This window comes from Parasteatoda tepidariorum, chromosome 5 (assembly GCF_982258835.1).
Source record: "Parasteatoda tepidariorum strain Cologne lab strain chromosome 5, Ptep-v5.0, whole genome shotgun sequence".
Lineage (NCBI taxonomy): Eukaryota > Metazoa > Arthropoda > Arachnida > Araneae > Theridiidae > Parasteatoda > Parasteatoda tepidariorum.
Genome location: NC_141759.1, coordinates 21,662,409 through 21,676,506, shown reverse-complemented (window position 1 = coordinate 21,676,506; position 14,098 = coordinate 21,662,409). Strand labels below are relative to the sequence as shown.

The following is a 14,098-nucleotide window of genomic DNA, read 5'->3' as shown; positions in this document are numbered from 1 at the left end:
CTTTATAAATATCATTTGTTCATTTATCACAAAAAATACTTTTTGGGACTATTTATTATTTTTTATAGTTCATTTTAATAATGGTTAAAAAAAACTTTTGAATTCTAAGACATGCAATTTTTTACATCATTTAAAATAATTAAATTTCAAAAGACAAAAACTAACATTCCATTGGAATTTAATTAATTTGTTTTATATAGTTTTAAACAATAATTAAATCAGTTAAATTATGTAAATTTTCTTGAAGTCTTATATTTTTAAAGTTTTTTCACCATTATTAAATTATAAATTATTAAACCATACAAAATATCAAATAATCATAAAAAAATTATATTTAGCTTGAAATTATCTTTTGACAAATGAGTTTAATAACAGCATGCAAACAATTTAAATATGCATAAATAATTTCAGAGATATGATGAAATAAGCTGAAGGAAAAAAGTATGTTTATCTAGAAAAAGTATATGTATTTTTAAATTAAAAAAGGGTCAGCACAAATTCATAAGCATATTTAAAGTTAGAATTCAAACCAATAAAGACAGAATCCTCAAGGTTTAAAAAGGTCAAGATATTGCATTTAAATTAAAATTTCTTTAGCAGCTAAAATGAAATTTGTGAAACAAAAAGTCAAATTTTTGATTTAGAACAATAACAATTCTAGGACAAAATAGCACTTTCTTTGATTAGTTAGCACATAACTACTAACGTTCAATCTCTAAATAAAAAGTTATGCTTCACAATTTCTAATGACTCACAATACTAGAGTTGCTCTTATGAGAAAGATTGATACAAAGATACAATTTTAATTTATTATAACTCAAACAAATTCGGAGAAACTCCAAATAAAAGCCAAATTAAAACAATCTTCAAAAAACAAATGAACATTATCTTAAGAAAAAAAAACACCTTAATTTTAGACAAAAGAGGAATTATACCTTTACTAGAGCAAGTAGCACTTTTTCATCAGGAATAAAAATCTGCCGTTTATCAGGTGTAACATTGACATCAGCAAATGCTATTGAACAAGGGAAAAAATAAGAATTTAAATTATTAAATTCAATGTAAATATAAATAAATAAATAATTAATAAATACATAAAAATTAATTTGAAATTTAAGAGAGAAACATTTAATCACATTCCGCAGTGTCTACCATCAAATTAAAAGAAAATAAAAATAACAAAGGGTTCCCACTAAATTTCAGAAAAAAAAAAATTCCCTAACTTTTCCAAGTATATCTGGAAGTCAGTGAACATGAAACGTAATAGTGGCTTTTAAATCGTGTGGATAAGAAACACAATATTTTATATAAAACCGTGATAACACAAAACACGATGCACAAACTTAAATTGCATATTTAGGAATCGCGATGCGTGCTTTTAAATCGTGTTCGCATTGGTAGGAAAAAGAGTAAAAATCCTTTTTACCCCCTTGGGAATTCGAAAAAGACAAACTTTCTTTGAAGAGGCAGATTTTTTTCCTTTTAGTAAGAGTAAAAAGTTTCCACAATGGTGAGGAATTTTTCACGAACCGCGTTCACGTTTATTAAACTGGATCAGATTATTCAAGAAGACCCCCCACATAAAAAAAGAAGAAAAAAGAGAAGTGAGAATTGTGGCTTATGAAATATGCAGGAAGACACTTCTCCTTAACCCTTTTTTTTATTCTATTGAATTTGTCTAGTCCATCTTGAGTACAACCTATCAGTTTCACTCCTATTCTGGAATGCTAGCAAGGAGAGACCATACAGTGTAGTTCAGATCAAAATGTTTTCATGAGCTTTACATACTGTTTATACAGTTAACATGCAGTGTTAAGTGATAAAGATACCGTGTACCATGTAACTTGTTCAGGTTTGAGAAAACATTTCGAAGAATGTCTAGAAAGTTATGGGGAAAATGTTGTATTTCATCAAAAATTAAGTCACAGTGACGCATTAGTACACACTGAGGCGTAACTTAATTACATGGAGCAAGAAGATGAAAGCACACCTGCAGAAATGATGATGTTGAGAAATTTTCGTTGTAAAATTCGGTGAAAGTAAATGGAAAACAAACGTCCATCAATTCCTCCTTCACTAAACAGTGACGTAAATTACAAATCTGTTTTTCTTTTTAATTGAGTGTTCCAGTTTTGAATCTAAACAACACTAAAATGTCTTGTTAGTTATTCATACTTAGAATTAATTCAATTAATAATGTTTTATTGTATAATAACTTAACATTTTTGATAATTTTTTATCAAAATTTTCATAAATTGGATAATTTGGGATGATTGCTTACCTGGGATGAAGCATTTCCCAAACAGCCCGGTTAATCGAGAGTCTACTGTACTATTATTTTATTTTCCAAACTTTTACAAATAAAATGCATAAATTTACTTTTTTTTTTTTGCTTTCTTAAATTTATGAATACATTTTTCATTTCATTCTTTCTTTACATAGGGTAGTATAGTTGATAAACAAAATTTATCTAATCCATCACAAAATTATTTTATTTTAGCATCTAAAACTTTTACTTGCACAGTACATAAGTAATTTGTTATATTAGTATATAGAAATAAAAATACCTTCAACTAAGCTAACGTTCATCAAAACAAAAGGATACTGATGTTTATTGAATGAATGATAAACTTCATTGATCAATTTTGAAACCTAAAAATTAAAAGATAAACACTCGAATCAAAATTTATGTTGGACATTTAAAGATGTGAAAACATTTGATTTTTATGATAAATATTAATAACTTAAAAGCATTGCAAAATGTTAAAGAAAATAATAGAATTTTACTGGAAAACTTCAGAATTCAGAAGTCATACTGCACAAAATAGCACCTGCAGTGTCTTTCAAAGTATTTTTTGCAAATTTTTTGTATAGCAACTCTTTAAAATGCTGAATAAGCTTACTAATGCAACGGCTAGTCGAATTTAGTTCACCGATGGAAGCCCATTAATAAATAGAAGAAAAAAATAATAGAATTTAACTAGTAAACTTCTTTTGATAAATAATAGAATAAAATAATAGAATTTTACTAGAAAACTTCAGAATTCAGAAATCATATTGCACAAAATAGCACCCGTAGTGTATTTCAAAGTATTTTTTTGCGAAGATTTTATATAGCCCCAGATGGCACTTTCCTTAAAACGCTGAGTACGCTTAATAATGCAACCGCTAGTCAAATGTAGATCATTGATGAAAGCACATTATGAATAAGTATTGTTATAGCAATTTATTGAACATCCATTGCCTTCATGTTGTCAATCATCAATTTCATGCATACTAGTTCTCCTTCAATTCCATTTTTAAAAAACATCTTTCAATGCTTTTAAAATCTCAAAATAAATGGAAATACTGTATGTAAATTAATTTAAAATTATAATGAAAAATTTAAAAATCGATTAATTTGAAAAAAGCTTTGAAAGTTGCGATGTGAAAGTAAGAATTGTTTAACAGGAGACAGAAAGAAAGATGTTAAAAATAACAATGGAAAAAATATAGGGATAAAACTTTGTCTCCATAGCTTTATTTTTTAACATTTATTTTGCTATTCGCCATTGTTTCACAATACGTTCATAATTTTTATTAGCAGTCAAAAAGGAAATGTATAAGATAAATACTTTAGGCAAATCACATGGTCTTCCAGAAATGAAATAAAACTGTCTGTCAGACGAGCTTCTTCCTTCACCATGAGTACTATTTGATATGAAGCCCTCTAGCCTACACAGAAGTCAATGAAAAATAAGAATATTAGGAAAAATAATATAATAAGAATCATGCATAATAAGAAAAATGAAAAATAAGAATATAATGAAAAATAAGAATTTAATAAGAATCATGCATAATAAGAAAAATGAAAAATAAGAATATAATGAAAAATAAGAATTTAATAAGAATAATGAAAAATAAAAATATAATGAAAAATAAGAATATAAAATTAGTTAAGGCATAATAAGGACAGTAATGTTATATAATACCACCATAGGATAAAGAAAAATTGTATTTTTTTAATTACAGTAGAGCGACGATTATCCGAACTGCTCGGGACCGAACATGGTTCGGATAATGAAAAGTTCGGCTAATTGGAAAGTTGTTTAAAATCTAGTTTAAATGATTATTACTTATGCACTAACTTCCCTTATAATTTTTTCCAGGCTTAGGACTGGCAGTACTCTCTAAAATAGTGCTGGCGTGTTTAAAATTTTTCTTTTCAATTTTTAAATATTTTTATTTATTTTTTCTCTCAATTTTTTTCATTTTGAATTATTTTTTATCATATTTCAGCCTTTTATTATTTTTTTGACAATTACTCATTGTAATGTTTAGCAACTGTTTAGCGATCGTTCAGGCGCACTCGGCGCATTGTGTCACCCCTTCGGGGGCATGCTAGGAATCTAGGGAGATGTATGTTTGTCTTGGTCGGGAGAGGGTCTCCCTTGTATGTTTAAGAGCTGCAGGCTCTGAGTCAAAATAATGCCTAGTTTCTTTTGGTTTTGAATAAAGTTAAGTTTATTATTACTAAAATCTGGTGTGATTATTTGCATGGAATATAGGCATTACACTCATTTTACCACATGTTTCTTTATTTTCCATTGCAAAAGAAATCCAGCAAAGATTTTTGTTTCAAAGAAGATGCTTTTTTTTCTTCTGAGCAGCCATATCCCTTATTCTTTTTAAATAAATCAACTGAAATGGATCAACTTCCGTTCTAGATTGTCAAAATGAAGCTCGCATTCTTGGAAGATAATTTTCAGTTGAAGAGGGCTAAAGGGGTTTGTAGGTTTAACTGTACAACAATACATGTATGTATGACTACTATAAAAAACTGCTAAAAAAGGTTGTAAATTAAGTATGGTCATCAAACGTAGTGGATATTATTTATTCTTCTAAATTTAGAAAAATTGTCGATAAGTTAAAAATTATTCTAGACTTTAAAAAAAAAAAGTCGGCGCTCTACTGTTTTTTATTATTCGAATTTAAGCCACCATTGATTCTAAACTGCACCTTAAATTTTTTTTAAAAATGTGTTAGCAGCTCAGCAAATAAAATTTTCTATTCTCAATAATTTCCAAAAGTAATTAAAAAGTTTGTCACCAAATGGCACTAATAATTGAGAAAAGCTGCAAAAATTGTTTTCAAAGTAACCACATTTACAGCAACATTTTGTTACAATCAAGAATAAAATTAACAGATATCCAAACGAACATTTTAAAGATTTGACACAGGTAAAATATTTCCTTATAGTTTTTCTATTCATCAACACCATCTATTGATGAACTTCAAAACTCGTTGAGGTAAATTATCTGATTTCTAAAGCAAAATGCACATTTCTATCTCTTTTTACTATTAGCTATTCTACACTATTAGCAGAGATTTAGGCTAGCGGTCTGGCTTAAGCAGAATCCTCAATGATTTAATTAAAATTTGATTTAGTGTAATTGGGAAAAAAGACAATAAAAAAACATATTAAGCAGCAGTAAGTACATCTAAAACAATTTTCAATCTCTCCAAACAAAAACCAGTCTCGTTCTGCTCTGAAATAAATTAAAGATAAAAATAAAATTCATAAGCAGCATTTTGATATTGACATAGCCTTTTTTATCATTTCGTAATTTTTCTTGCTTTTGTCAGCCTTAAAATTTTATTCTAAAAAGTCCTGACAAAATTGTTAATAATTTTGGAAGAACACAGTATTAAGTCTTAGACCCTTTTATTACATAAATAGCAATGAGATATAAAATATTAGTATAATGATTATTATAACTCTTCAAAAAAAACAACAACATCCAACTTACTTAAATATTTTACTTTTCTCAATTGATGATTCAGGAAGAAAATATTCTTTTAGTACCTCATCAGAAGGTTCACGTTGCTTGATTTCCATAATTTGTTTTATCTAAAGAAAAGGAAAATAAAATATAATTTGAACTTCAAAGTTACACTTATTGAAATACAATCATAAGCTATATATAAAATAGAAATTTAAATTACTTCAATAGATTAAAATAACCTTTGAAAATTCTATACTTATTAATAAATTCCATTTTTTTAATAAGGCAATACAAGCCAATTATGATCAATGAAAAAGACTATTAATAGCTGAATATTCTTTTATGCAGGAGTAAATTAGTGGCCTATCATTTCACATCTTGAAAATTTTATTATTGTTGAAATTTTTTTTTTTTTTTGGTTTCAGATTTTTTAAAAAAATTTATTGCATAAAAACAATAGGAAAACTATCTCAAAAAATTTGTTTTGCTTTTTCTGAAAATTTTAAATAAGTGAATGACTTTTTAATTTGTTTAAAAATTTTTATGATTTAAATATTAGAGGCTGTTCATATATGATATCATACTTTTTTTCTCAATATTTTTTAATTTCTTTCTCCCTTTTGTAACAAAATGTCACACATTAATATACCTCTAACAACCCAAGCTATATTACATAATAAACCAATACTAACAATTAAAAAAAAAATTACTGACCATATTTCGAATTTTATTTTTAAATTTCATGTGCTTTAATTTTGATTAAGAGCCTAACAATAATGATTGAGTGTGTAATTATTATGATGAAAAAAAATATGAAAACAAATAACAAAAAATATTTAATCCGTGATTTTAAAGGTTTTTTTTAAAATGCAAAAGTGTGATGTCACGCTTCTTGTTACCCCCTCGATCCTCCTTATCATAATTTCAAAAGTTAACACCCTCCCTTTCAAGAGTAACATCACTTGTAGACGGCCCCTCATTGTGTTATTTCATAAAATCACTCATCATAAATTCTGAAACAAGAATTCAATAGTTAGGATGATTGAAATAATTTCCTTTTGAAAATTGCTTTTTAAATCTAGAATTTTTGGACCTTAGGATGCAATATCCTACTCACACTCATTGACACAGTTCGACCTTCAATAAAAGAACAGCTTGTGATTATAGGATTGCTCATATTCCTTAATATTCTTTGAAAATTGTAATACATAAGAAAAAAATACAAAGTGAAGGTGTAAAAAAAATCTGAAATTTTTGTCAAATGGCAGAGAAACCTCATTCCTGTTTGGTAAGACAATTACAGACATAGGTTATACTAAGAAAGCTTTAGGATTCAACTTATTATGTATTAAGATGAAAAAAAAGGAAAATAATTGTAACTCACTTGCTTATCTCCAAATAAAGAAACAATATTCTCTTTAGAGCTTTTAGAATTATGAGTAGCTAACACAACATTCTTCCTTCTATAAACAAAATGCATTTTAAAGCTTTAATATAAATATTAATGAAAGAAATATATTTTACTAATCATACTTTTTTATCTTTCAATATTTTTAAATTAATAAAACTAAGCACATGTTTTGAAAAAAAAACAAGAAAATTATGTCTGAAGTCAAAGTTAATGTTTTTTGAAACCTCTGAAACACACTGGTAATAATTTAATGAATTATTTAGATTAAAATGATTTAAACTGTGTTTTACAAATAAAAATTATAAAAGAATTTTAATTTAGTGCAAATCACAATCTGAAATACTAAATATATTATCTATAAAAATTGAAATTTAATGAAAGAAAAAATTTAGAATAATTTTTTTCTGTGATTTCAATCGAAAAATTCCCTTGTATGTGTTTTATACAAATTTTATTATGTAACCTAAAAACAGTATAAAAAATACAAATTAAATTTAGGTTAACAATTGCTTCAAAGATATACTATGGAGAGCAACATGGGTGCTTTTCTAAAAGATATCTGTTTTAGGCTTAACAACTAGTCTAGCTGAAATAGACTTTATGAACACATAAGCTTAAATTGTTAGAAATTATCTCTAATAGATCCATTTTACAATGATATCTATTATTAATATAATACTCATTATAAAAATTTTACCTTACCCTTTTTCAGAACAGTTAGTACAAGTTATTTTCTTATTTATGCTAATCAAGCAATATGCTGTAAGTAGCTGTATCATTTTTGTAAATTCCCTTCGAACATTTTTAGTGAATTCTTTATGACGAACAGGATAAGTGGAAAATATTTTTCTAAGAATCACAGTTGTTCCAATCTAAAACAAACCAATAAAAATATTTGATATTATAGCAGATATGTAGATTTTAATGTAGTTCTTACTACATTAAAAAGTCTCATACTCGTTTAATAAACATATGAGTTCTCTGGGTAGTTATCAACAATCGAAATAAGCATATCTCTTTCTCTTTTTTAAATTTAAAAAATAAATAAATAAAAAAATGCAATTTTTTTTAATTGTATGATCTGTTCTAAAATAAAAGAATTTTTTTTACATCCTCTTGCTGCATTTCGGATAGCTAAACATTTGTGTATACTTCTTTAAGGGTCACATTTTAAGAATTGTTGAAAAAGAAAAGAACAGCTGAAGAAAAACAAAACTTCAGTGAGAAGAATAAATTATGAATATTAATAAAGCTGAATATTGATACTGTTTAAAAGAGACATATGTAGACAGGCTTTGTTTTGAATCAAATTATAAATGTTTTCATTCAAAAAATTATCTGAATTTCATTGCTTCATTTGTAATTTTTTCTATTAAATAAAATAAATAGGAATAATTTTCCCTTCCACATTAAAGCTTGTTTTTTTAATAATATTTTTATCTGAATATCTGCACTGTCAACTCCTCACATCACTTGAAAAAAAAAAGAAAAAAAAAGAGAGCAAGAGAGAAGACATGTCTTTATTAATGAAAGAGGAAGTTCAAATTATCAACTGCTTCCTTTTTATTATTTATCCAAAAAAATATTCCCTTGCTAATTAAATGTCAATTAACTAATAATAAAATGTTATTGCATAAATATTGATGTTGTTTATAATGTAATGTTTAGATCTTTGTTTACCTTGATACTATTTTCCAAACTTGGCAAAGTTATAACGATTCTGGATATGGGACTTTCCACTTATTTAACACAATAAGGGAGTTTTGAAAAATAAAGCTAGTGAATTCCATCATTCCAGGTGGACAATTATTGATTAAAAAAAGAGTTTAAAATATTTAATCAGTTTGAATATTAAATAAGAGTATAGAGCTATTCCTTTTTTTTCTCAAATTATTATGCCTAAAATCAATTATAGGGTCAAAGAATGCTTTCATGACATTTTTATTTGAAATCAGATGTGTGTTCTTAATTGAAATTTTTTTATTCAAATGAAAATTCATGCAAAATATTCATCAGGAAAATGGGAATTTGATTTGTGCAATATAGGCTGAGAAGTTGAAGCAGTATAGTATCCCCCTTCTCACTGTACATCTGAGATAAAAAAAATTGAAACTGCTATTATAATCTGCAGCACATGCTGTCGCGTTGGAGGTTTTTTGGTATCATGGCATTAAATAGCACTCATTTAAATCATGTATGTCCATCCTATGGTACAAATGCCATGGACTTTTATCAGCAGGATGAGAAAACTTGTTGAAAGATTAAAAAATATAATAACAGAGCTTCTATAGAAACTTTGTTAAAATCCATAAAAAATATTTAAAAAAAAAAGATACTATAGCAACTAACATGTATTTATTATCAAGTTACACAAAATAAGATCAAATTTGCGATATGAAATGATGACAATTTATAATTCAAATAATATTCATTACAGGTTATAAATTTAAGACATGGGTAATAGATAGTCAGAATAAAATATGCATGTTGAACTATATGTGAAAATTGAAGTAAACAATAATTCACCTGGCGTGCAGCAGGCGATGCTTTAACGAGTTTTCCATTATGATCAAATTTAAGATTTGTGCCAACTTCAGTCTCAGCATTACGAGTAGTTACTTCAAGGTCACTGAATAGAATAGATTAGATTAGCTATTGAAACAAAAATTTGATTTAAAGTTGGCATAATAAATATAAAGAAAAAATTACCTCAATGCACATAGAGAGCTTAAAGCTTCCCCACGAAATCCAAAGGTAGAAACGAAAGGAAGATCTGAAAAATCAGCTATTTTTGACGTATGATGTTTGAGCGCTGAAATGAAATGGTTAGTTTGTATTATGCTCAGGAATGGGAAAATGAACCTTTTTTTCATCAAATTATCAGAACCTTTCACGCACTCATAATAAGGTGAAAATAAGAAGCAAATATCTTTCAACAGTGACCAATCAAATAACTGATAAAGTGTATTAATAGTTCCTCATTTCCAGTTAACAAAAAACAAAACAGAAAGAAAATCACTCTTGGCACAACAATCTTTTACGATTATTTTTGTACTTAAAATTTTATTGAAATTGATAAGTTTTGCAAGCTTTATGTTCTTAAATAAACTGAATATTAAATGGGAAATACATAATACAAAGTATGCAAACAAATATAAATTTAAATCAGCAATTTTTTTAAAAATACAAATTAATAATTTAAATCAATCATTATTTTTCTTAATGAAGTGATTTAAATCTTGCCAGCCCTGGGACACTTTCTTCATTTTAAGTAAAGGAAAATATTCCTACAAAAGCCAGTGTGCTGGCCAAAGGAGTCATAGAAATTAAGACTCCATGATTCCAAAACCAACAGCATGAAATGCCATCAACGTTGCACTAGCTACCTTTACTTCATAGATAAGCTGATACCTATCCACTAGAAATTGGATGGTTTTCAAACTGCCACCGGAGATAAAACCAGGCTCTTCATAAAGACAGCTCAGCTATTAAGTCATTAATAAATTTTTTAACACAGGTTAAAAAGGAATATGTGTAAAAAGTAAAGCAAAGAGAAAGGAAAAAAGTAACACAAAACATCAAGTTAAAAGTAAATAGCATGTCTAAAAAGAGGATATTTCTGTATTGGTACCAAATTTATGTGCCAAAGTTTTTAAACTTACATTTTTTTTTAAATGTGTAATAGTTGGTCTAATGGCATTATTAGTTTTTTAGTTTTCTATAAGCTATTGCCAGACGTCTCTAGGGTTTGATGATTATTTTGGTACAGACAATGATATGGGAATCTTCTCACGAAGAATCTAGCAGATTTTTCAGGTTAAAATTTATGTACTTGAATTGCGGTGTTTTTATCCACAATTTTCACACATTGAAACTTTTCAAAAACTCAAAATTTAAGTTAAAAGATTTACTTACTTAGACTCTGAAAATCTTGAGATTTAACTCCTTTCCCATTATCACTAACTTCAATTAGCTTACTGCCATAATCTTCAAGTTTGACATCTAAAAAAAAAAAAGAAAAAAATTTAAAACAATCAAAACATGAATATGATCAAGAAATGACTAAGTAATTTTCTCCCCTTATTTCAAAGATTTGGTACAATAAATAAGTAAAGCAAGAATTAAAAAAAAAAAAATGAAATTACTATGTATAATTTTTGAATCTATGATACAATGAAGGTGTTATTTGTAATATAAATATTGAATATGCATTAAAATCATGGGGAAAAAAGTTCATAAAGAGTTGTTTTAAATATAATTTATTAATAATGATTTTTTTTTTTGGAAGGGGGGTCTATTTTTAAAAACCTTAGTCAAATTAACCAGTACTTGCGTAAAATCACATTAACCAATTTATCAAAAAATGAAAAATTGCCCTAAACAACATGATTTTTTTACCAACAATGGAAACTATATTCTAAATACATGATTGGCTACTTTTATAAAACAGCTTTTTTTTATTGTTATTAAAATATAATGCATTCAAAGAACTTTTTTATTTAAATATTTTTCCAATTAAACTATGCCAAAATTTTTTTTAATCAAAAGTTTTAAAACATTGATTTTAATATTTTTTATTTTAATTCTCATGAAATATGATGCACTGGTTACAATATGAAACAATTTGATGCAAATTGGGCTGAATTTGACCTAATATCCTGATTGACGGGATTTTACAAAAATACCAATCACTTAAAAACAGAGGTCCGAAGTAGCAAAACTAATGAAGTTGCTACTTTTATAATAGAGTTTACTGGGTAGCGTACAACTTTTTAAAAAAAGTAGTAAAGTGAGTAGAGTAATTATAATAATAAAAAAAATAAAAAAAACAGTAGTCAGTAGGGATTTTAAACAACTACTTTTAACATAATTAAGTACATAATTTTTAGGTAACTACTTTTAATATAATTAAGTAATTTAATTTAGTACAGAAACAAGGTTTAAACATAACTAATTTTTTAAATCTGATTAATACAAATCTTCACGGGTCTGGCAATGGAGGCATTGATGCCAAATTTTTATGCTTTTTGAGAAAATTTTTTCTAGTGGATGCTAAGTTCATTTTTCAGAATATGATTCTTTGACTCATTAAAACTGATTCTTACCACTACATTAAAATGATTCAAAAGTTCATATGAAGCACCACTTTGTTACAGCTCTCTCCTGGTGAGGCTTTTAAAATGTTGGCAAAACTACCAAATATTATTAATTAGTTTTTAATTGTCTACCACTCTATAAAATATTTTGCAAAAAGCTTAGTAGTTGGCAGACAAGAAGAAGCGATGAGAATGCCCCAGTGGTGGAGTATTAATTAGGTATTAGTACCTACTAACTAGCAGGGTTTGTTGATTTAAATCACTATTTAAATCAACTGATTTTTATATATATATATATATATATATATATATATAATATTTATTTTAAAAGTTAAAAAACAGTGCTTTAAATTATTGATACTTTTATTATTTTCTTTTCTTAGTTTTAAAATTTATTTTAAATAAATTGCTGCATTAATTAATTTTAGTTAACGAAATTACTTTCTTTCTTTGTGGATGTTAAACACATTTGAAATTACGTGTTTAAAAATCTTCTGATTCTTAACATTGAAAGTACAGATACAAGTAAATATTTAATGCTGTCTTAATATAGACTTGCATAGCTGTAAAAAGTAAATAAACATAATTTTTTTTTCAAAAAGAAAAAAAGCAAATGTTAATTAAATGTCTACCTTTTGATTAAAAAAGCATGGAATTCAAATCTACATTATAGCTTATTGATGGAAATTTCTATATTTCTAAAGCTTGAGGTTGTAACAAAAAAGAAATTACCTTAATATGCCAAAAATAGAAAGAAAGAAAAGCTGAGTTCAGATATTTTTTTCCTGATATAGTGTCATTCTTCCCTTTCAAAGTCTATTTGAAGCAGTAGGGTTATTAAGTGGTATTTTTTTTCTTCTCATAATATGTTTACGGTATCTTTGAAATTATCAGATTTTCTTTTGTGAAAAAAAATTCCAATGAGTACATAGATTTTTAAAAAATGTTTTTTAGCTTAACTTATGTATTTTGATATAGGATTAAAAATGAATATTTTAACATAAAAATATATAGATTGAATATTTATTTTTTGATGAATGATAACATTTATAAACACAATCTGTTGCATTTATTTTGCCATTTTATAAATCATGAGAAAGAAAAAAAGAGATCACAATTTTAAATTAAAATTATGGTGTGCTAATTGAAACTTTGTGTTACTAGTTAGAATAGTATTCTTTAAATTATCTATTTTATCGAGTCTTTTAATTTCAATCATGCCTTTGTATCAAAATGGTCACAATGCATTATAATGAAAAATTATTTTAGTAAGTTAGAGTTGCTAAAATATTGTTATAATATAGTTTTAATATTAATTTAATTTTGATTAAACATTTATTAAGTTTTTTTAATCATAAATTAAAGCTCTTATAGTGTATTTGAATAATAATAAAAAAAATCTGATTTAAATCAAAAAAATCTGATTTAAATAAAAAAAATCTGATTTAAATCAAAATAATCCGATTATTTTTTGATTTTTTTTAAAAAAATCAAAAAATCCACGAACCCTGCTAACTAGCCATTTAGAATAAAAGTTAATTTATTCCTTTAAACACACTTTCAAATGTGAATGTACAGTCATAACATATATTGATGCTATTTCAAAGGTAAAGAATATATTTTCTCAGTAATTTTCAAAGTACTTTATAACATAAATAAAAGAGAAATAAAAGAAATAAAAGAGCATTAAACACTTTACAAAAATCACAAATATTTGACAATTTTTTAGCAATTCTTAAATTAATTATTCGCTGACAGGAAAGGCGTAAAAAGTTTAAGGTTAAAAGCACAAATTCTTAAAAAACAGTTTAGAATAACAAGCTGAC

General features: G+C 26.1%; 1 protein-coding gene across 5 annotated transcripts in view; it reads right to left on the bottom strand.

The window, feature by feature from the left end:
* Nucleotides 1-14,098, bottom strand: part of Pms2 (mismatch repair endonuclease PMS2) — a 40,728-nt gene that overhangs the window by 23,389 nt on the left and 3,241 nt on the right. For all 5 annotated transcript variants that reach the window (XM_043050209.3, XM_043050210.3, XM_043050208.3 and 2 more), the window contains 9 exons: nucleotides 11,092-11,178; nucleotides 9,886-9,988; nucleotides 9,703-9,805; nucleotides 7,879-8,048; nucleotides 7,150-7,228; nucleotides 5,790-5,890; nucleotides 3,615-3,714; nucleotides 2,568-2,652; nucleotides 936-1,015 (listed from right to left, as the gene is read on the bottom strand). In XM_043050209.3, coding sequence (XP_042906143.2) covers nucleotides 936-1,015; nucleotides 2,568-2,652; nucleotides 3,615-3,714; nucleotides 5,790-5,890; nucleotides 7,150-7,228; nucleotides 7,879-8,048; nucleotides 9,703-9,805; nucleotides 9,886-9,988; nucleotides 11,092-11,178 — 908 coding nt within the window. The remainder of the gene's footprint in view (nucleotides 1-935; nucleotides 1,016-2,567; nucleotides 2,653-3,614; nucleotides 3,715-5,789; nucleotides 5,891-7,149; nucleotides 7,229-7,878; nucleotides 8,049-9,702; nucleotides 9,806-9,885; nucleotides 9,989-11,091; nucleotides 11,179-14,098) is intronic.